Below are 24,579 nucleotides of genomic sequence, written 5' to 3'. Positions count from 1 at the left end.
CTTTACTAGTGGGTACTCACCTGTGTGTAAACAAACACATAGCAAAAGACTCGTGACAGTATAATTTTTGTTCTGGAGCTGATGATCCCGCGCTCTGCTGCCACACTGAAGAGCACTCGCTACCAACTGGACAAGGGTGGGATTTACAGTTACAAATTACAATAGATCACCCTCAATGTATTCTGTCAAAGTGACGGACAGCCTTCAGATTTTTATGTCACTGATAAAAAATTCCAGTTAATGCAACCTCTGATACCATCATATGGCCAATGTTTTTGGGCTAACAAAATGCATCACCGCCCTGCCCAAACGGCTACCTTGAATAGTGAAATAAAATCCCTTCCTTGATTTGTATGTGTTTATAAAGCCAGGCATACACTGTGCCATTTTTGGTTGATTTTGAGCCGATTTCTTAGTCATAGGACTCTTTTCTTTTCTTTTTTTGAGTCGGGCCAAATTTCAGCTTTGACTTGCAGTGTTCAAGGGGTTAATGAGAGGTGATTAGCCTCTCCCGACTGGCAATCGTGTGGTCAGATGAATTGCTGACATGCAAGCAATTTTGTGTGTATGTGTCCACTCAAGCGCAAGGAGACACGAAAGAGAAATCCATTCTGTTTTTTTTTTTTATTACTGTAATATTGCATTACAGTAATAATATTTATGGGTGTCTTCATTTTTAAACATTAAACCAAACATTAAACTTATTTCAAGATAAAACTGCAGGGAGCCCCTAAAGCTTCTTTTTTTTTTTTTATTGATAAGCGCTTCTCATTACAAGTATGGGATGATAGTTGGTGCATATTGTGCTCCCAAATGCACATTAAAGCAGCCCAAACTAAAATCAGAAGAGATGGAGTAAAATTTACTGAACGCAGTGCTGCATTTCACTCCAACACACACAGCACATATATTAATTTAATTAAATCACAGCCTTTGCTGTTTGATAATCACACTAAGCTTTATAATGCTTTTGTATTTCAATTAATTGTGCAGCCCTAAACAAACATACCCTAATCTGATCTCATAGTGTTTGTGCCATTCTCAAGTGCAATGTAAACACACTGTGCAGCTAGATTTTAGAAAGCATTATATAATTTGAGGCTCAAACTGCAGTGTTTCAGAGCTCCAGGGTTAAGAGTTGACTCCAATTCCAGCGTGTTTCTTGCCAAAACTCTGACTGAGAAGCAGTATTAATGTGATCAGACTCAAAAACTTCACAGGAGTCTAAATGTAATTTAACTATCCCCCCATTAAATGGGCCCCTATCTGAAAATGCTGACTTAGGAAGGATGGATTAAACAAATGTCTGAGCCACCTCTGCTCCAAGTAAAAGTACTGAGGAAAATGCCAAGAAGAAAGCTAACATTTTAATCCTAATACATAAATTACTGTTATATTAAAATATGTTGCTTTGATTGACCAATTTAAGTCTTAAAATCATTATGGTTATATTCAACAGTCAACAATCATATTTCATCTACTTTGCCCATCTTTCTTTCCATTCTAACACAAACAATCATGAAATAAATTATGACTTATCATGCTTGTTTGGTGTGAATACTTAAGTTCCAGAATGCATTACAGAAAGAAAACGTTTCATTAAAACTTTACTTCCTTCCTGGCTGCCAGCCCATAAACAGTCAAAACTCAACTAAATTAACTTTAGCACGCTCACACATCTCCTCTAAATGCAGAGTTAACCCAGAAAACTTGTGACAAAGCATGCTTTAAAAAAAGTTCAAAAAGGCATGTAAATGTCAAACTAAGAGGGACCACAGCACCATTTTGTCATTAATGTAATAACACCAGCCTTATCTCGCTCCCTCTAAATGATCTGAAAAGCATTCAAACCAATTTCCAATCCAAAAAGTGGATTTTGGTCCAAAAAAGGTTTGCAAGGTACATTAGCAATACCTCTCATTCACTCAAGTGGACTGGCATGCTAACGTGACTTGACAGTGCAGACAGTGTTCAGGAGCGCAAAGGTGGCACTGTGCTAAAGGCCTTTTATTAGAAATTATACATGTACGATTAATAAGCATCACGTCAGCACTATCCTGTGGGATGTGGTGCCAGAAAAATCCAGAGTATCCATCTTGTTTGCCTGTCATGTTGCCTCCCAGAGCCACATCTGCATGAAAAAGTGCTGAAGAGATGCAGAATCAGAATGAAACACTCAAGCCCATTATAATAAAAGCTGAGAGGAAAAGTATTAATGAAAATGCACAAATTAGAAACATCAGACAAAAGAAAAGACTATTACTGAATTAATATTGTTGTCTTGCTGATTCAGACATCTGTTTTACAGTATAAAATTTCTAATGAGAATTCTTAAAAATGGGTTAAAAGCAACTGGAAAGCTACTTTGTTGTGAAAAATTTGAGAGCTGTTGGACTAAATATCTGAACTTATAGAACAAATTAGTGGACTGAAATAACCAGCACATACAGTAATCGCAAGTATGCATTTTAGTAACACTGAAACAGATTTTTCATCCAAAACTGTCATCAAGCAAACAATGAATAATGAATAAAAGCCTATATTGAATCGGTTCATGTCTCTTCAAGACTTTCATACAGATTATCCTCACAAATGTCTTTTGGTAGTTTTTTAAGTGTCATAGGTTGAAGTGTCATTTTGGTTGAATATCCACATAATAATATTTGGTTGAATAGACACCAATATACTCTGGAACCTTATGAACTTTCACTACATTTCTTAAGGTCAAATAACCCTGACAGTATACTTCCCTTGTAACACTGCGAAGAAGTGAAGACACATGCTGTGTTTGAAACATCAGTGAGGATTACACAGAGCGGTGCCCTGTCAGAAACGCATGACGAACGGGTTGATGGTTTCATTTTGAGATAGAACACTTAGAAGGCGTTTCACACAAGATGTGTGCTTAAATTCAAAACAGCAAAGCAAAACAAAAAGGCCCAGAACACAGGGGACGACAAAAATTCAACTTGTTTTCATTTCACACTGCATCAAAACAAGGTGTTAATGACCTGAGACACTGAAGAAAAAAAGTCAGATCCAAAGATGTCTACATGATCTAACATGATCTAAATAGAAACGAATTTGGCTGTTTTTTTTGTTGGGACTGTTTTGCGAAGAAGCCTGTTTCCCAATATGCCTTGCATAAAAACAGAGCAAGTAAAGCCTGTAGCCTTGCTACATAGAGAGCTCAGGGATTGTTCTCCTTCAGCAGCCCTGTAGCAGACCAATAGAGATAAATGTAATCACTGCACTTTGTCCTCCCCTGTGATATCATGCCTTCTTATTACTTCTCAACTAGTCTGCCTCTCAGTCCAAGATCCAAATCTTATTTTGTTGCACATTTGCTTTGGGCTTCAACCCTCTCCGATTTCAGCAGGTAATTACAAGTCAGTGTTGCTGTCCTTAGACCAAAGACACATCAAGTCACAGGTACGTTTGCTAAAGATATGGGATGTGCCAATATCATTGCTGATTGTTCTTTTAAGATGATCTAAAAATTAACTATGTCTAATGAGAAGTTTAGGACTTGAAGCCAGTCTTAGATCAGCTAAAGAAGTTAATTCTAGCAGTGCATGTGAATCCTGCCCTGACATTTATGTCTGTATTTTTTTAAATCCCTATAACTGTGGAAAGTTTCAGCTCATCAAAAGGAAGCGGTGATGATGACAAAGGTGGCCTTTAAGAAAGGCTTTTGACTGAAGACAAACCAAGGAAAGTAACATTTATCAAAGTCTAATACCAGGGCTGCTGAAGCAAATAGAAAATGTCATTTATCAAGATATGCCACAATGCCAGACAACCAATAGCATTATTATGGATTTTTCTGCTAAAACGGGCTTGCCTGAAATGCAGATATTTTTAGATATCGGATTTTTTTTTTTTTTTTTTTGGTTAAAGTATGTAATGCAAGCAATTCTTAAATTAAAAAAAAAGCATATAAAAGCAGTTCTTGAACTCAATCATAACCCAGTATTGACTAAGGAATTTTTAGCAAATAAATTTACTTGTGCTTGGATTTGTGATGGTGTCAGGTGACCCTTTTACGGGTTGCTTAGTAATTTTTTAATCAGTTTTGCTAGTTTTAATTTTTTTTTTTTTACAAATTTTGCTATTTCTGATACATTTTCTATATTTTTTATGATGATAGATCGATCGATCGATCGATCGATAGATTTCTATATAGCCTATAATTCTATAAATTCCAGATATCCCCATTTTTCTACTTTCTTTAAAATTACAGTAATTCAGCAATATTCATTCATTAGATCAGACTTGAGCGTTAGAAATTTCTTAAGAAAATTAATTAAATAAAAAATACCTTCGAGAATAAAAACACACTACACACCACCCAAGAGAGCAGTTTGTATTTATTCCTATATCCACACCTTACTATGTCTAAAGAGTCTGTAATACTACTGCTGGAAATTAATCACAAACTAAATGAACCCCAGCTAATTTCCTCCCTGCTTTCTGTGGCTTTCCCTCTACTGATCCGAATGAAATCAGAGCCACAACCATAACCACCAAACTCATGTGGGGATTCAAACCCATGAGCACAAATGGATTGAGCTGCCTCAAGTGACACAAATGACTGGTGATCTTATACTATCTGGCAGCACTCTAAAGAGGTCTCAGCTACACAACACTAAGATTTAGATGATGTAAAAGGTACGATCACTCACACTTTTAAAACCAGCAGACTGCAAAATGATGCAAGGACATTTGGGCATAATTATCCATTTACAAAAAAAAAAAGACAAACATTCTAACTGCTTCAACTTATCTGAAAATAAAGTTAGACAACATAAAAACATTTTCATAAAAAAGAAAAGCCAATGAATTTCCCTACCTTTTTTTTTCAAATGATAATGTGCTAGTTTTCAGAGAAGCTGTATCTCAAAATAGGCCTGAATGTAATAATCACTGTTAAGTTGACAGACCCTGTGTACTGTACCTCATCTGACAGAGTGATTTAGTTTTTAAGTGACATTTGCTAAATTACAGGCATGCAATTTTAGCAACCTAGCAGTGGCACTGAATTATAGGCTTTCAGTCATAACCAAAGTACTGCAGATACAAGATGTGAAGGGTCCAAATATTTCATATTAAATAAAAATTTTAGGAAAATGTGTTGAAAATCATACCTTTTGTCCTGCAATTACACGTGACAAGAACACCAAACCTATTTTATGTCATGAATATGTAGCCTCAGACTTTGAAATTATTGTGACCTTTGACCTCAGACACATCATAATAATCTAATGACAAAGCACTGCTGTTCTCTCTGGTGAACATAATTACTTTGATTTAGCTCTGATATTGTCCAGCACCCCTCACTGATGAAAAGCAAGCTTACAGATTGATGTTTTGTTTAATATTTAGTAGATAGGCTGCAGTTTACTTTTCAGCCTGACTGCTTTCAGTGAAGCACTTCATTTAGGCTGCATAAATATTTCAAAGTACCTCATTAATTATTTGAACCCTGGATGCACGATCAATGTGTTTCCATTAATTACAGTTCATTCAAAATTCATATTCGTCTGCCCACTCATTGATATATTTACACAAACAAATTACACCGTTAGACATGTACGCCCCATTCTGTTGATGTAGTGGCTTGTGTTTCCCTGATAAAATGTCACAGCCATTAGTGCTGCCATTTTTGTCAGCTCTAGATTCATGCGAACAGTCCCTGAGTCCTGACCATAAGACATTCTAACCACAATAGAAGGACATGTTTTAAAATCCCTCTCTGACCTAGAGCCAGTCTTTACATTCAAGAAGCTCAGGTGTGATTTTAGTAGTATTTCCTAATTTGATATTTGCCCTTTGGATAGTAGGTAGTGTATACACAACAAGGACAACCATTATACATGTTGTATGGAAATGGGAATGGAGGATATCATTCAGATTGGATAGATGGCTTTTATCCGCGTGTCCTTCAAGTGCATGAGACATTAAATCACTACAAGACTGCTGCACCTATGAAGATGAAGAACACAATGAAGGACAAGGTATGCATGCCATGCAGTAAACCTCAGTCATGTGTGCGGTCCAAAAAAACATGCTTCTAGATGTGCACATATGGTGAACTGTCACAATGAACCACCACTTAAATGCATAAAATGTTGCAAGGCTAGCATTCCTTTAAGCATAGAAAATATAAGCTGAGAAAGAAAAAGCATTTCATTAAAGCTTCACTGCTCAAGTGACACTTTACTTTAAATCTACAGCTTTGATTTAAAGGGAAATATTAAGTAACAGAAAAGATGTTCCTATAAAGCAGGGTCAGAAATGTATGAGAAATTTAAAATATTTCCTTGAATAGCTATAAAGCTCCCTTGATTTTTTTTCTGTATTGTCAAAATTTGGCCTTGGAAAGTCTGTCTGATAACAAAAATGATTTCCATCAAGTAGGGCTGCATGATTAATCGCATGCTATTGTCATGTGCATCTCGTCAGTAAACCCGGTTCTTTGATTAGCGGTAAATCTCCATCACCTGCTTTCAGATGGAGCGGCATTTAATACACGGAGCCGTAGTTCACTGACAAGCCACGCAAAATCGCGTTCATAATCGCTGATAAATCGCATTCGATTATGGACGCGATTTTGCATGGCTTGTCAACATATGATCTTACAAAAGCAGAAAAGCCACTAAAAATAGAGTTATCAAATATTGGCCTTTAAGTGTGTATTCATACCCGTCTTATTTGGTTCGATTAAAACGAACTCTGGTTCGTTTCCCCCTTTGGTGCAGATCTTTTGGGCAGGTGTGAATACAACCGAACCGAGACCCAGCTGAAGAGGTGATCTTGGTTCAGTTCCAAACGAACTCTGGTACGGTCCGTTTAAGGTGTGAATATGAACCGGCCTCGATACGACCCAATAGCAGAAAGCACACTCGGAAACACAGAGCTCGCACATATAGTGCTGTTGTTTGCATTTAAATCACTTGTTTTTAAACCACAATGCTTAAAAACGCATGCAAATTATGAGTTTTCGTGACCATAGCGCCCACAACAATGTGACATGAGCACACTAAATAGGCTAAAGCTTACTGCAAAGCCCCATCAAAAGTTACAATGAATGTCTGGGGAAAATAGTAAGGAGATATTTGAATTATTTATTAATAAACTAGTGTTTTCTGAGTCAGTGTCACAAAGATGAAGTTAAAAATCCTGACTCGCCATCTCCTCATTGGATGCGTCTTTAGAAAGAAATGCATCTTTACGGATTATAATGAAAGAGTTTTTGTTTTGGATATGAATTATTTTGTTTTGTAGTAATTCAAAGCTTTCTATAGATATAGTCATCATGTAAGGAAAGTACTCAACGAAGAGTTTCGGTTCATTTCGCTCCTGTTCAAGACTGGGACGGCAAGTACATCTTTTAGTACATTTTTTAGAAAAGCACTATGTTTTCTTGATGTTTCTTGTGAGTGTACACAAATAAAAATAGACGCTTTACAGTTCCGAACGATGTATTATTCTTACCTTTATGAGCAACAATTACGGAGTATTTAATTTGTTTCCACTGATGTCCTGAAGCTTCCGCTTCCACTCTCCACACAAACGATTGGATATGCGCCTAGCACACATTTATCTAGGTTAAATGTTTAAACTAACAATTTGATATGCTTTAAGTATTTTATATCTATATATTTTATTTTCGGCAAGTCGTAATTACATCGTATGACATTGTCTCATTTGATGCTCATAAGTTTCTTCATATTGCGTTAGTATAGCAATCAGTAAAAGAATAAATATTGCACTATGAAAGATCTCCATGATTAGCCTGTTTTTGCTCTTCCTGTTTTCCCTGCTTGAGAATTTCTGTCCAATGAATGGATGACCTTAGCACACGTGTGGTTTTGTTTACAATTTCTGATTCACTTGCAAAAAGGGCAGTGTGAAAGCAAACCGCACCAAACAAACAAACGAACAAAAAAAAAACAAACATTCTATTTGGTCCGGACCAAAGCAAGTGAACTATCGGACTTTCCTGGTGTGAATACACCCTAATAAAAAAGGCTATTTCTAGCACTGACCTAATGTGTAATGTGATATTGTAAAGCACTTCAAGGTGAGAGGGTTTTGAGAGGGTTTTCCATTCGATCCAGCTTTCTCCTGTTGTCCCATTGCTGCATAAGCTAAATCTATTCTGGCCCATCAGCTGACCCAGTGCTCTGACCCTTATTCTATATATATGGATGTGAGCGTATGTTTCAAGGTAAGAGCTTGAGTTGTCTACAACATCACTGTGCTTAAATGGTTTGGGAGGTTTTGTGCACTGTTATAACTCACCCTTGCTGATGTGCAAATCCCTTTGACCTCATGAATATCAACATGACTATTTTGACTACATATCTATGCTGAATAAAACATCTATTCCAAATTTAACTTGAGAGTCATTAATATTAGTCACCTTTGGGTTAGTATAGAAACATTGCCTATATTTTAGCATGATGCAATCAAAAGTGCTTTTCTAGGCTTGATTGTGTTTATGGGGTGAAGACAAACGCGTTCATGTTTCATTTTTTTTTTATGCATTATTTTACCCATAATTTACCTTTATTCCACAGCTCTCTGTCCCTTCTCTGATAAATGCCCCGATTATTTCCTGATTTTATGAAGCCCTGCTCAGAAATACGTAATGGGCTCTGATTGGTTAGCTGGTCCAGTCTGTTGTGATTCGCTAAACCACCTCTACTGCGTGTCTGAACATCCCACCCCTCAGCTCAGTGGCATGTGCTCCGGTTGTATTGTAAACAATGGCGTCATCTATATTGCTTATCAATTTGAGCCCGAATGAGACTCAGAGGATATTAGTGAAGAGGATCGCACAGAAATGGTATGTTTATGGCTTTTAAATGGTTTAAATGTTTTTTTGTTGTTGTTGTTGGATCATACTTTTAGATATGCTGTTATCTGTAAATGCTACTATGTTAGCTTTTAATATATGGTTTTATCCTAAAGCCTTAATACAGCACGGGCAATCGCAGGAACAGTAGAACCGCTGCTTTAAAACATATGATTTTGAAACTTGTGAATCCATTAGAATCGCTAGAAGACAGAATCGTGATTCATATATCAGTATATTTTTCTGTGCACCCCTAGTTTTCTCTTCCTCTTCTCTAAAGCAGCGCAGCATGGCCTCGCCCCCTTTGCTGCGTGTTCCCGGTTTATCTGGGTCCGTGACATATCGTAGTGCTGGGCAGTATTTATATCACGGTATTTTTCAAAATGACACCGGTTTCATGATATATGACGGTATTTATTTTTTTCATGCATGACCAGGTGTTAACCACATTATCTACTGACTGAAAGAGGAAAAACTGCAGTAGATTGACTTAGAATGTCCTAATTTACTGTCACGATGAGCGAATATTGTAGAAAACTAATTCCACACTAAATAATGACTAAATGTGATCCATTAATAGCCTACATGTTAGCCAGGAGTCACTCTCATTTATAATTGCGACATCGTCTGATAAAATCAACATACTTTTAACGTTACTCTAAAGAGCTGCTATGCGGTGGTTTTGGCTATATTACTTTTTTGTCTCATGCAGCACACTGCCTGCGTCTGAGTAACAAAAAAAAAAAACTAAAAAAACAAACCACAACCAAAAAAAGTGCATAATATTAACTGACGAATTATGCTCATATTTATAATTCCAAACTGTCAGTAAGTGACAGGTGTTTTGTACTCATTTACTGGCGAGTTTGCTGCAGTACGGCCATCTCAAGTCAAGTCAAGTCAAGTTGAGCTTTATTGTCATTCCGCTACATGTGGGGACATACAGTGGAACGAAATGTCGTGTCTCGCAGGACCACGGTGCTACATAAATACAGACATACAACAATGAAGTAAAAAACACTATAAACAACTAACCTACTGACAGATTTAACTACAAGTATACTATATATATATATATATATATATATATATATATATATATATACGTATTTACCCTATACAAACTAAAAGAATAAAGGATAAAAAAAATACAACTATATGAATGCTTCACATAAATATTACCCTATACAAACTAAAAAAAAGAAGATAAAAAAATACAAACTATACGAATGCTTCACAAATACTGTACATGTGCAAAGAGAGACATTTGAGTCAGCAGCTGGTTGGGGAACAGTGCAGGATGAAACATCTGAATGCACTGCTTCTTCTCTGCCACTCACTGCAAAGAACAGACGCCGAGAGGGGCGACACTGCACCGGGAGAGTCAGACCTCGCGCTCACAGGGAAGCACTGGCGACATCTTCCAACTGAACCATAAGGTTTATCCAAAAAAGTCGCTTGGTTTGTCATATTTGTATATTCTATGAAAAAAAGCCACTAAAAGGGTCTAAACGTTGCTAAATACAGTGCTAAAGTCACGCTCGTGTGTGTGAGACGTGGGAGCTGATGGCAGCGCGCGGTGGACATTGTGGATGAGTTCTTCTGTGTCATCACGTTCTACTAGTTCTACAGCTTCAGTTTCGGAACTTTCATGCTTAGTAACACATACAGATGTGTCCTCGCCACAATGCAATAGTGAAAAGAGACCCCCCTCTCTAACAGTGTCGCGTTCCGAACGTTATTTAAATGACACTGGTATTGCGGTATTTTAAAAATTCATATCATAAGAAAAATAAACACCTGTATTCGGTATGAACCGGTATACCGCCCAGCACTAACATATCGGACCCGGGAAGTAACTTGTTGTAGTCCCTTACCAGTCATTTATGTAGGCATTAAACTGCCATAATTTTAAAAGATATCTCAGTAACATTAAAAGATAACAGCAACATTACACACTAACATTAAAAAAGTGAAATCGCAATCAACCACCCCTTTAATAATCTGTCAAAGGCTTCAATAAGTGTTGCCATGGGGTCCCCAATCAGCTGTTTAAGATTTAAAAGGTAGATTAACCTCTAAATGAACATTACGCTTCTGGCTTGAACAGAGAATAATTTGGTGAACTGGCTGGTATGTGAATAATCAACAGTTCTAAAATAGAAGAAAAAGCTGAAATTACTATACGTGAAAGTACATATACTGTAGAAGTAGGAGTTGTAGAACTAATTCCATGTTTGAACAAAAAATTTCAGCATAATTTGTATTGCAGTATAATGTTTTTGACCTACTTCATTCTTCTGGATCAAAGGCATTGAGGAATGATTACAGAATATTCCTGAACTCTTTTGTCATCTTCTAGTTCTGTGACTCCTAAATGCAGCATCAAAAGCACCAGAATTAACATGACCCTTAGTGTAGGTGCAGGTTAAATCAACAAAAAATCTGCCGAGCATCCTCCTGGGATGGATAAGAAGAGTTTAGTGTCAGTGAGAGGCGGGTGGAGCCCACTGTAGGTCAGACTCAGACAAACTTAGGCACTGGAACAAAAGAAAAGGGCACTTATGATCGAAACTTGGAAAGCACAGAAAAGAGAGCAAAAATGGCTCGAGGCACTCAAAAAAAACTGTGATTTTTCACCACTCAAAGCAGATTGGAGAAAGTGTGTATGCATAATCTAGAAGTTAGTCAAGCTGAAAGAAAAAAAAAAAAATCAATAAATGCCACCAGAGATGATCAAAGTTTGGTTTCTGCCCCCACACTTATTGCTTCTTTTGATCTCCCTTACTCCTACGTAATTGTGAAACAGCGATACTATGCTTACTATCTGAAATACTATCCAAAAAGTCTGAAATGTAACCACTGCATTTCTATTTCTAGATTACAGAAAAAAATGGTTTAAGGCTTCCATACAGAGCCAAAACTGCTTTTTTAAACTGCACTTTCGAATTACAACACTGCATTTCTAACACTTTGGGAAGGCCTGCAAACTGTACTACTGCATATAGCACTAAATAAATCTGTAAATGAGAGGAAGAACACTTTGAATATCTCATGGTTCACTTTAATATGTGTGGATAAAACAATTTACTGGAGGACAGAGAATGATATTCTATTCAGAGCAGACACAGATAAATCCTATAAACCTAACAACTGCCTGGGCAATAGGGACTCTATCATAAAACCGGCTTATAAAAAGCTCATTTGGTCTGTGCCATCTGTAAACAACACTGACATGGAAGTGGTTCCTGAACCAGAAACACAAGGTCTAAGCATTATGGAGGTATGATACAAATCTATGTAATGAAGATATTTCGTGAACACACATTACATAATTCAGGGAACTACAATGCAACAGTGAAAACTAACAAATTTTGTATATATTAAATCAAACTCAACCAAGAGTGAAATCACTTTCAAGGATGCCAACAATTAATGGTATTTGGTTTTGTTTCTATGCATATAAATTAGTTTTTTTCTCAGCAAGTTTGCGAAAATAAACAACTCACCACCTGTAAACACAAAGGTGGTTTAAGTTCATCTGCATCAGTCACTGTTACAAAACAGAGTGTTTCCTTTTTCTTTTACCTCTTTGGGCAGAAGTGACTTACAAATGGCAGCAAAATCTTGAAAAGCATCAATAATTGAGTGATGCAGGGATTATGTAATTATGTAGAATAACCCGCAATTTAGAATTACCTTAGTTCCTTCAACAAAAGGCCGATAGGATTTCCCAATGGCTTTTGTATTATTGCAGAAATAAGATCTGTGGCCAAAAGGTTTTGATTAGAAGTGATGACTATCAATCCACCAAAGCAATATATGCTGTCAGGTTACATATTTAGTATTTATACATTATTAGAAAAAATAAACATTATATTAAATATTTAATATAATTAAAAATGACCACAAAACCACACAAATATGATGACTGCATATTGAATGTCAATTATTGGTCTGTCACCACCGTCAGAAAAAAATCTTACGTTGGTGATATCTGACGGTGTTGGCAAATTTGGCATTTCTTTCACAGAACAAATGGAGTTCATGTAGTAGCATTTAGTTTTCCTACTGATGATAGATGCTAATTGAACCTGCTTCAGGAGAATGAATTTATCTAAATATTTTAAATAACTTTGAAATTGGAAGATGGTGTTGACATATCTTGGTTGTGACACAGGAAATATTAACATTAGGATTTAAAATATTCTAAAACTATGGTTGTATTCACACCAGGAATGTCACTTTGCCAGAAGGATCACTTGCTTTGATCCAAACTAGGGATGTGCAGGACTAGTTGACTAAACAGTACAGATCCTACTAGTCGACACTGAAAACAATAGTCGATTACACGAGAGAAAAAAAAAAAACATGATGATTTTATCATTCAAATTACCATCATTTTAACGTTACATTTAAAACATTTTAAATAAGTTAAAATAAAATTTTGAAAAAGAATACATATCAAAATATTTAAAAATATACTTTTTCAAGAGCGTATCTGAGCTGTTTTACCTCGGACCTGGCATGCATTTTCTTAATGTCAGTTGCGGTGAGCTCAAAATGACCACGCGAAAGACTAACAAGGTGTGGGAATATTTTTTTTAATTAGAAGGAAATGGACAAGTTTTGTGTAAACTGTGTAATGTCAGATTGGCTTAGATCCTGCAGAGCGTGTTTTTTTTTTTCAAGTGCAGAATCGCCTCTACTCCCGTCTTAGACCATGTTAACATTTTAAATTCACTGAACAAATGTGCATGGTCTAAGTAAAATGAGCATGGTGTTGTTTTTAGACAATATAGCTGCCAACATGGAGTACATTTTTAATAACCATTTTAATGCTATTCCTTGATAAACTTTCCTATTGTTTTTGACTTTTGTTTTAATGTGCGTTTTAATATGTTGCCAAACATTATATGAAAATGAAGAATTCTGTCAGTCTATTGATTGCATTGCTCCAGCCGATCTGAATAAATCAGCTATGCATTGGTTTATGTTGTGTGTATGCTCTTCCTTTTTTTCTGTTTAACGTCTACCTAAAATTAAATGATGATAACGCAAGGCAAGCATACAGCATAATCGTGACCTATTTTAGCAGAATTCATTGAGGGATTTGACAGGGTGCTTAAGTATTAAGTATTTCAAGTGTAGGCTTTTATATAGAAACACGCACAGTTTTTTTCTTTTGCCATTTTTTGGGGGTTTCTAGCTTTTAGACTAGTCGGATACAAAACTTCCGTTTAAACGACAGTCAAATTAGTCGTAGCGCTCATCCCTAATCCGGACCAAATACAAAGTTTTTTTTTTTTTTTTGGTTTGGTTTGCATTCGCATTGCCCTTTTAGCAAGTAAACCAGAAACTGTATACAAAACCACACGTGTGCTCAAGGTCATCCATTCATTGGTTTATTCATTCAACCGTACCAGAGTTCGTTTGTAAGCGGACCGAGACCACCTCTTCAGCTGGGTCTCAGTACGGTTGTTTGGTCCGCACCCAAGTGTGATTGCTGATTCACACCTGCCCAAAAGATCCACACCAAGGGGGGAAACAACCTTGAGTTCGATTCAATCTAACCAAATAAGACCGGTGTGAACATACCCTAAAAAAACCTTACCAGAGCCTGTCTGACACTAATGTACTCTACAGAGGTGGAATGTGGCAAAGGGGTTGTTTACAGTGACAGCTGCCACTGATTTTTTTACATTTTAATGAATGTCTGACGGTGTTGACAAAAGTGGGGATACACCTTTGAAACATGCATGCGTCACTGAAAAACATCATTGCTTTGATATGAAATATTAAGTAAAAAACTAAGTTATCCATTTTATAGCATATGAATGATTGAACCCTTCTCTGCGGACACTCTGTTTTAGATGTAGTGAGAAGACAATAAGTGTCATAGATTTGATATAGTAATGATAAAATTAAACTGAAGGGGGTAATTGTGTTAAATAGAGTCTATTATTATTAATCCCCCATAGCATTTACAATTGAAAAAAATAACGGCAATTACAGTTGCTGGACATGTTTTGTCCCATGTCTCAAGAATCAGTGCTTTGTGAATTTAGATTCATATTCAATACTACTGCCAGAAGTAAAAAGCAAAAGTTAAACTAGAAAATGAACTACACCACAGCTGTGATATCTTCAAAAGCGAACACTAAGCTAGCGACAAATCTTTCCATTTTTTTTTTTTTAAAAGTACAAGTTGGAAAGTTTGAAAAGTTTGCAAGTGAGCCAATATAAACAATAACCAGATTAGTTTGACCTCAGAGACATGGCTTTTTGTGACAGCCTCTGTAGCCCTATTTAGACCATTTTTGTCAGCCACCTTGTGTTAACCACAGACCTTACAGACATTTAACCAAAAACACATTTAAATAAAACACTGACTTTGGAATTTGGGAACTGGAAGTTGCTTGTTTATAGGTTTTAGGACTCATTCCTACAGCAATATATGATTGTCTTCTTAACATTAATTTACAACACCAAAACTTGTGTGTCTTTAAACTACACTGCTGTACCACAGTTGCCTACCACACCACAGTGATCTAAAACACTGTTGTGTGCTTATTTGTTTTTTATTTTGGTACTAAAGTAGAAAAAACCCTTTTGTACTCTTTGTTGAGTTGGTCCTGTCCACAAAAAGAAACGGGAAAATGGGTACATCAATGAGGACTGTAAACTGCAGGCTTCCAGATTTCATCAGCAATGGCATACAGAGCATTTGTGTAGATTATTGTAAGAATATTTGTGTTATTCAACGGTCAATGCAAAAAAAAAAGCTGGTAAATATTCATATTTAACCTTGAGGTTAAAACATATTGTGCATCTCTAAAGAGAAAAACAGTTTGCATTTTCCTGTAGCTCCTTTGTTGTTGTTTTATACATGGCACTACCTATTCCAGCTACAATATATTAAATCCTGCCTAAACATATTTTGCTTCTGGGGGAAAAAGCAGCCTTAAGATAGTAATTCTCTAAATGGAAATATTTTAGTACCGATGTAAATCATGCAATGATGGCGACGACGGACATTTTTTCTGATTACAATGCTTCCGAATATTTAACAATAATGACTAATACATAATATCTCACTTGTTCAGATGCTATCGGAAGGAATCTTGCAAATGTTGCAGAATGTGTGAAAGCTTCTGCGGAGCCAAGATATTATCTTGCATCTTCAAACATAAGCTTGTATATCTTTAGAATAAAGGCAATTTGAATTACAACAACACTGAAAACTGAACATTCTTTCTATATCTTTGGAAGATATGTCTATGTTTATACCATGAAAACACATTTACAGACTTCACATGATTAAACGATGAGGCTAGGCACTGCACTGATCATTCTGAAGAGGAGGTGATGAAAACCAGAAAAAAACCAGTGGTGGATTAGCCCACGTTACTTCTACTTTAGACTAATGAAGTTAAAGTCCCTCTTCACCGTCCAAAAAATTAAATATTTACACACAGCTCTGAAGAAGAGCATAGCGAAAGCAGTCACAGTAAGCTTGTATTATTTTTCTGCACACTCATAAGTGTAGCTATGAGTTAATAATGCTCAAGGTTACACTCTCTAGGTCCTTTCTCTTACCAGATTTATTCCATCTCTGAAGGCCCTATATGAAAATTGTTTTTCCTCTCACAAAAACAAGTATCAATCATGTAATTTCCTTATTTACCAATACAGATCCCATTAGGGCCTAATAACAGTTTCAGGTAGAGAATCGTACTTTCGCAAAAAAACAAGAAGGTGGTGCTTTTTTACTGGCTCTCATCTGTGAGTGTTCAGTCATTTGGTTTCATTTAAATGTAAATTTGAGCAGTGAGCAGTACTGCATTGGCACACTGTTAGCAGACCTGAGCTGGTGATGGATTTTTATACCTGCGAGGAAAATACACAGAACCTCCGTCGCTTCCAGACTGGCTGCTTTCTCTCATTGAGCGGTCTACTGGTGGAGTTTGGCAGCTAGACAATTTCACTGCTAAAATTAGATTGTTGCTGCTAAAACTGCATTGTATGTGTGTGCAATCATTTAAAGTCAATCTAAATCCTTTATCACAAGGCAAAAAACATGTTCACACGCACAGTTAAAGGATTTACGTGACATTTAAATAAATAAATTATTATTTTAGTATAACTAAAATTGAACTTTTAAAATGCATGTAAATATACTTCATAAATTAGAAACTTACAGTAAAAGAGCAGTCATATTGCTGCCATATTTTTAAGTGCATGGCAAAAGTGAAATACTTCTAATGAGGGTCATCTGCAGAGAGATCTAGCTCAAACTAATTTGTTAAAGGCCACGCATTGTCATATCACAGATCTTCATATCTTTGCTGAGGTGTATGCATGTGCGAGAATGAAAAACCATTGGAAATATAGCTACCTTTTCAATTGTTAGAATTAATTAATGCACCTCCGCCAACTAATAATTTTAAAATGATCTACGGAGCTGCATTTTAGCTTGTTTTTAAACTTGTGCTTTAATTTACTCATGTCTACGCAGTCTGTGCCACCTTCTGCTATGGAAAAAAGAAAGCTAACCATCGCGTGCCATTATGCGCGATCCACGGGGCATGCACGCTTGACTGGACGCATTGAGAACACTTTTAAATTTTCATATAAGTCCCATTGGGCTAGCTGAGAGCAGTGTAGCACGCAAGAGGTCTCAGTTCCTGACCTTTCACGTGAGTTGCACTCATTGTGAAGATATGATGTTCATCCACATTGATCTCTGAAAAGCAAAATCTGACATGCTTGAAGACATCTCAGACAAAAATAACAAGCTGTCTTGGGCCTAAAAGCTGACCTTCTGTACATCTTACACAGGCTTAAGGCATCTCTAGTCTTTCGTGACAACTGGATAATTTTAAAAATAAGTTTCAAAAATAAGATTGCACTCACAAAGATCAATATTTGATCAAATATTTTTGAAAAATTTTAATTTCATATATAAATTAACACTGACATTTTATTAAAATATTTTAAAAAGTTTTCTATCAACATGGGACCCTGCAATAATAATAATAAAAAAAATTATCATCTATGAAAATATAAAACCACTGACAATACAAATACTTTTCTTAAACTTCCCCATCATATTTTCCAATACATATTATTATTATTACTCATTGTTATTATTATTGTTGTTGTTATTATTTCGTCTATAAATGAAATACAAAACTTTCAAATCACTGTAAATTACACAACTGCATCACATCGCCTGACAGTCCATCAGCTTCACCTTAATCCACACAAGTCAAGGTACAGTAGCCTGTGTAAAAAGTCAGCAGGACAGATAAACGCTTAACTCTACCGCGTGCAAGAGCGCGCTGGCAAAGCGGGTCTCGTAAGATTCTCTATCCAGTATAAAAGTTGAACTAATGCCAGCAGGATATTTAGTGCGCAAATAATACTGTAAACATCACACAATATATGTTCTCCCACGTGCAGCTCTTACCTCGACAGCGGGCGAGGGTTGCACACAGCGCGAGAGCCAAGATGATCTCCAAAAAGCGCTGACGTCCCTTCACAGTACTTCCCATTTCTATTCTGTTTCTCTCAGTCATATTAGGGAGTAAATTCGTCCGGTTTTATAATGTTGTGACTGTTTTTTGCTTTAACGGTCTCTCTAACTTTAATGCTCTGACATCTTTGCGAAAGCTGAACGGACATCGTTCCTGTGCGCCGAACTTCAGACAGCGCGGCTTGTGTTCTGCTTCAGAGCCTTGTGTTCTGCCTTGTGTTCTGCTTCAGAGCCTTCAGAGCCTTGTCACACTTGCAGGTGCCGCACGCTCACTAGTAGAACCAGCCAATGGCGCATCGTGATGGGCGGAGTCACGTTCACCACTAGGATCAGCACCAGTCAGGTGGGGATATTCGTGAGCTCACTTACACGGAGAAGATATCGCGTGGTCATATGACTGAATTTTAATGTAGCTTTTAAAGTGCGTCTGGAATCTAATAGGGAGAAATATTGTTACAATGTCAAAAAAAGAAGAAAGAAAGGAGAAGTTTATTTCAGTAAATATAGTTTCATGTTTAAAGACCTTGGCAGCTGGATTTCCTCAAATTAATTAAAAACAACTTAGACAGCCTCTTCCTCTATTTTATTATTATTATTATTATTATTATTATTTCTTTCAGTAGCCTTTTTAATGACACAAAAAATGTTTGAACTTTTCTTATATAGCCTACATGTGAACATTTATAAATGGATGTAAAAGCATTTAATTAATATTTTATGTGGGAATCTTGTCTAATAACATGACTGTACGAATTGAGTAGCTACAGCTCTAAACAAATAATATTGATTGATGTATCTTTCAGGGGGGGAAAACTGCTCAACTATTTCATATATTTCTTATCCCTCATTGAAAATAGTATAAAAAGTAATCTAAGCATCAAGGGTCCATGTTGCCAAGCAATGCGCTAGAATTGGAATACAGACTCCACTCAACTCCAGCTCAACTCCACTCCAGTTTTTCCAATTCATGCTCCCAGCTTGTAAGAGAGAGAAATCCTGCTATTTTATTTGCCAGAGAAAACACAGATGTTTTGACTTTCAAAAAACCTGCTCCTTGCTTTAGGCAAACTCCATTTGCACTTTGTAGCGTTCACTTACTGTAGTCAGGAATGCTGTGAATATGCAAGTGGAGTGTGCAAAAAATCCTATTGCTGTTACTTTTGGGAACATGTTGACAGTCAAACAAATCTGAGGACTAGAATGAATTGTTGTACTATATCATAATTTGATACATGCTAATAACTTTAATCTTCCATTGCTTTTTATTTGTTTTTTATTTTGTCTAGCAAATATTTTACTCTGCAAATAGAAACATCTCAAAATCTACAGAACTGTAGAATCATTTAGCACAAATAACATATATTATAAGTACTCATATAGCATTAAAATGTGTAGCCCACTATAATGGAGGAATGTGCAAACATACATTATGGTTTCATGCTATAGATTCACAATAATGCAATAATCTCCCCTTTAGTTAGATAGAGGCACTGAGTAAGAAACAATTTACATATCCAGTAGACATAAATGATGCACCTGAGGGGGCAATATTACATTTGAGAAAGCAATTCAAATGTATAATGTGAATAACCTTTCACAGTGGGCGGCATTTAGAAACGTAACATTTTTCTCTAAACTGAGTTATGCAAAAGAGGAATATCATGCATTGTTTGTTTACTACCAGAGGAAAACTGCATTACAAAGTTTGACGAAAAAACAGTTTCCTTTTCTTTTTTTAGAGTGGGTATGAGTATTTGTGGAAGTTTATATAAGGGGTAGTTTTATTTCATACGAAGAAAGTTTGAGGTAAAGGAAAAAGTCAATATTTAAATGGACATATTTTTATATCTGCAAGGAAAATGTAATATTTAAGGTTGTTCACATGTTTAAAATCACAAAGTTAATGTCATGGTCACACAATCCAAGCCTATTTCCTGCATGTACAGGAGAAATGTGTTCAAGAAGAAAGACATTTTAATGAGGAATTAAGCAGTGTTTTTCATTCATCAATGTCTTTTCATTCATCAAATACAAAGTTTACTCCTTTTCCCATTGTACTGCTGAGATAGAACATTTGTTGTTTTTTTTTATCCCTAAATCGATACAGATTTAGACAATACAAATATTACAATCTGCTTCCTCTCTTTGCATTTAGCCATCTTATATTAAGTGGTCTATGGAGTATTGTGTAGTTTTGGTCATGTTGTTGTTGTTTTGTCAGATTGTTACAAACAGTATATTGTTATAAATGATAATCTAATCTAAAATGTCTCTGAAGGCATGCTTGTGTATAATTTCAATGCACCATCTGGTTAACAGGTAGGAAGCTAAATATATATTAGGTTGCTGACACTAGAGCCTAGACAGCATGAATAGACAACTCACAGGCCTAACCTTTTGTCATAGAGATTCTCCATATGGTAAGTCTGCTGTAAACACTTGCTATTGGAGAGGTCTAGCCTTCGAGTCTCTTAAGCGGCCGTGAACTTGCTCTGTGGTTAACCTCCTCAGGGTAAGTAAATGCAGTAATCGACTTGCAGCTGGCAGAGCAGAACAATGGAATGAAAATCTGGCATTCGAGCCGCACCCCTGAGCGGAGGAGGCAAACTGATAGTCAGCACTTAGAGGTAATCCAAGGAGGCATCGATATCTGCCTTGGTTCTGATATCTCTGTGAGGTCTGATGGCAATTTAGCATGGCCTTTCCACTTGTTTATGCAGTGATTCCTTATACTGTATTTAGTTAAAGGAATAGTTAATCCACAAATGAAAACTCTGGCATCATTTACTCATCCATGTCATTCAAAACTTTGTTTCCGTCCTTACGTTCTTCTGTGGAACACAAAAGAGTATTTTAAAAAAATATTTCCATACACTCTCAAAAAAAGTGGTACAAAGGCCAAGATTATGAGATAACATACAGTACAATAATGTATTCAGCGTCAGCACCACAAGTGAGCCAGGGTTCCTGTGTGAGCTCACGAGTTCATCAAGCAATCACGTTCAAGCATTCAACAACACCCCCAGTAGTATAAATATTTAAATATGCAAGTGGGTAGCTTCACTGGTGTTAATTGAAAGAAACAGTATATTAATAATATATTTGAGCAGCAGTGAAGCTACACACTTGCTGACCCTCCATATGTAACAGAACATAAGCAAGATATTTCATTACAGTGATATCTGTTTCCACTGTCCTGTACTGTAAACATATTTACTTACTTTTCCTTGCATTGTTTTTACAGTACGTACTGCAATATATGAGCGAATTAAACAAAGATGTGAACTTTGAAAATTCAGAGTTAATTAAAAGTAATCCTTTTACAATGCAGCCATCAAGCAAACTTAAATTCAATAGCCAGTATTTCATCTGAGAAGTGGGCCACAGTCTATCATTCTCTACTAACTTTGAATGTGAACACTGCCTCTGCCTTAGATATGGCAGCACATCTGTCATTCAACTCTGTTCATATACTGTAATAATCACAAACATTAAAAGCATAAAAAGTAATTATTTATTATTAATTAATTAATTATTATTAATTTAGCTGTTCAAATGAGTTGATATGAAAGTGATTGTCTACAAGAATTGAACATCTTCAAGTGTCAATAAAGATTCTTACTCTCTTCCATTTTTAAGCCTTTCTGTCATTGCAAACAGTTGGGGAAGTCGTGGCCTAATGGTTAGAGAATTGGACTCGTGATCCAAAGGTTGCGGGTTCGAGTCTCCGGCCGGCAGGGATTGTAGGTGGGGGGAGTGAATGTCCAGCACTCTCTCCACCCTCAATACCACGACTGAGGTGCCCTTGAGCAAGGCACTGAACCCCCAACTGCTCCCCGGGCGCTGCAGCATAAAATGGCTGCCCACTGCTCCGGGTGTGTGTTCACGGTGTGTGTGTGTTCACTGCTGTGTGTGTGCACGTTGGATGGGTTAAATGCAGAGCACGAATTCCGAGTATGGGTCACCATACTTGGCTGAATGTCACTTCACTTCAGTTCCTCAGCTTGTTGAAACACTTGCATCTTTGATGTCACACTAAGGCTACTGACACCCATCTGCACTCTTTCTCTTAACTCTGGCATACATCACCTTTACGCTGTTCTGAAAAGGTCACTCAATGCAGGACTGGTTTCTGTCCACTGTTTTATATACTGCTGACATTAATGATCAATTTAAGCCAGAAAATGTGTCATAGGGTGATGCTTGCACAAGAAGCTCAGCTGGATTAAACCTTTCTTGTGACAGTCTGAAATGCAAAAAGTAAAAACATGGCTATTTTAAAAACTGACAAGTCTTATCATATTTATGTAGGTGCTGTGTATTTGTTTGCTCTGATGAGAGAAGCTTTTTTCAAAGCCCTGCTCTTAGAGAGATACTCAACCACTAATCATGAGCTTCACTGCAAACCAGCAACTATGTTTCCTGACTAATGAATTCCCTTCTCAGCACGCAGTGGCCCAGATCTACAGTAGTGCACTGTTGTTAGTACAGTGTATACTTTACACTAACTGACTGTTAGCTTTTTATTACTAGAATTCAGGGCCATCATAAATGATGACCATTGACAGATATTATCAATGGCTTGAAATGAAATGATGAAGTGTGATAGCAGCATGGCGTCTGTTGGACCAGCTGCCACTGGGACTTGATCAGACCACTAGTCAATTATTCAGCACACAGCATGTTCACAAAGAGTTTAGCATAGACTGGTAGATGGTTGACTCTCAGCAGGGGAGCCAGTGAAGTGCATCAAAGAAATTAAAATCGCTAGAATCACAGTGTGAACAAATAAGTGATTTTAATGAATCTGTTTGACTTCCTCAAAGATCATTATTATGCACTCTTCATTGGTGCACTTCTATTGCAGAATTGGAATTTGTTATTACGATATGGCATGCATTGAAATTGGAAAAAAATAATAATATGGAAGCTTTCATTTATACATACATTTATTTTGTAATTGCAATAAACAGCAATTTCTATAATTTATGCATATCTAACAAAAACATGTATTTGCATAAAGCAAACTGTGCAATGTGCGTGATTAACTGAACATTTATTGTCAGTAAGCTCTTCTGTACATGCATTAATATTAATGAAATGCAGAACAGCTGCAAAATCATCTATTCCCGTTCCGGAAAGACTTGGATCAAATGATCGAACTGCTGCAATTTCCAGAGTTTTTATTGTTATAATAACAGATTTGTAACCAAAAACAGAACTGAAGGTATCAGAATAATTAAGAGAAAACATGTCATGATGTCATCATCGTTGTCATTTGTGAATCCGGCCAATTGTACAATAACTGTGCCGTCTTCAGATCTTGTGCAACCACTGTGGTGAAGCTGCAAAGAGTGAGCCATCCAACTATTCTCAAACTGCAATCACAGAATGTTGATGGTACATGTCATAGTGACCTTGTATCACTGCTGTGTCAAGTTGGACAAAATTTCTAACTGGCATGCACTGCTTCAGGTTAGATGCCACTCAATCTGTGCAGCATGAAGTCAAACACACCTATAGCTAAGTGTCTGCTATATTTCTAATCAACAAGCCCTCAAATCGGGTCTTAGCTAGAATTCTAGAGTTTCCCACTTGTAAATATATGTTCGCTTGGTCATTTATGTGTTTGGATCTCATTGTAATGATATTTTAGAGTGAAGCCACTTGAAGGCCAGACTACAATTCTCAGTTTCTCACTTTAAATTACAACTTGGAACGCATAAATATGATATTTCTGAGACTGACTCTACTTGAAGGCCTCAGCGAAAGGACCGCCCACAGTTGATAAAAATGGCAGTCTCTGGCTCAGATCGACACTTCACATCAGACTGTCTTATCTTTAACTTGCAAGAGTACCAAATGCTACATTGCTGTGTTTAATATCTAAGCAGAGGAAATCATAAAAAAAGCTCAACTCTGTCTCATATGTAGCAACTGACACTCGGATTCATTCCAAAAACGATTTGTCATGTGTAATTTTGTAAAGTCCAAATCATTCCAGTGAATCTGTTTGTTCTAAATGATCCTTTATCTAAGTGTTGAAAAGTCTGATCCATTCTAGTAACAAAAGCATTATAAAAACGATTTATCAATTTAAGTCTCTGAACTGTGAATATATAACACATGCCAATAAGATAATGAATAATCTAAAAGCAGTTCCGCATCCATTTATGGT

General features: G+C 36.5%; 1 protein-coding gene across 1 annotated transcript in view; it reads right to left on the bottom strand.

Moving 5' to 3' along the window:
• LOC306871297 (netrin receptor UNC5D-like) overlaps window positions 1-18,444 on the bottom strand; it is a gene marked incomplete at both ends in the record, with an annotated part of 128,902 nt that extends 110,458 nt beyond the window's left edge. The window contains one exon of the mRNA XM_079419111.1: window positions 18,336-18,444. Coding sequence (XP_079275237.1) covers window positions 18,336-18,444 — 109 coding nt within the window. The remainder of the gene's footprint in view (window positions 1-18,335) is intronic.
• Between the last annotated feature and the right edge of the window lie 6,135 nt (window positions 18,445-24,579).

Source organism: Barbus barbus, assembly GCF_936440315.1.
Source record: "Barbus barbus genome assembly, chromosome: 6".
In the NCBI taxonomy this organism is placed as follows: Eukaryota; Metazoa; Chordata; class Actinopteri; order Cypriniformes; family Cyprinidae; genus Barbus; species Barbus barbus.
Note: the sequence above shows the minus strand (reverse complement) of the source record. Positions and strands in the feature narration are given on the sequence as shown.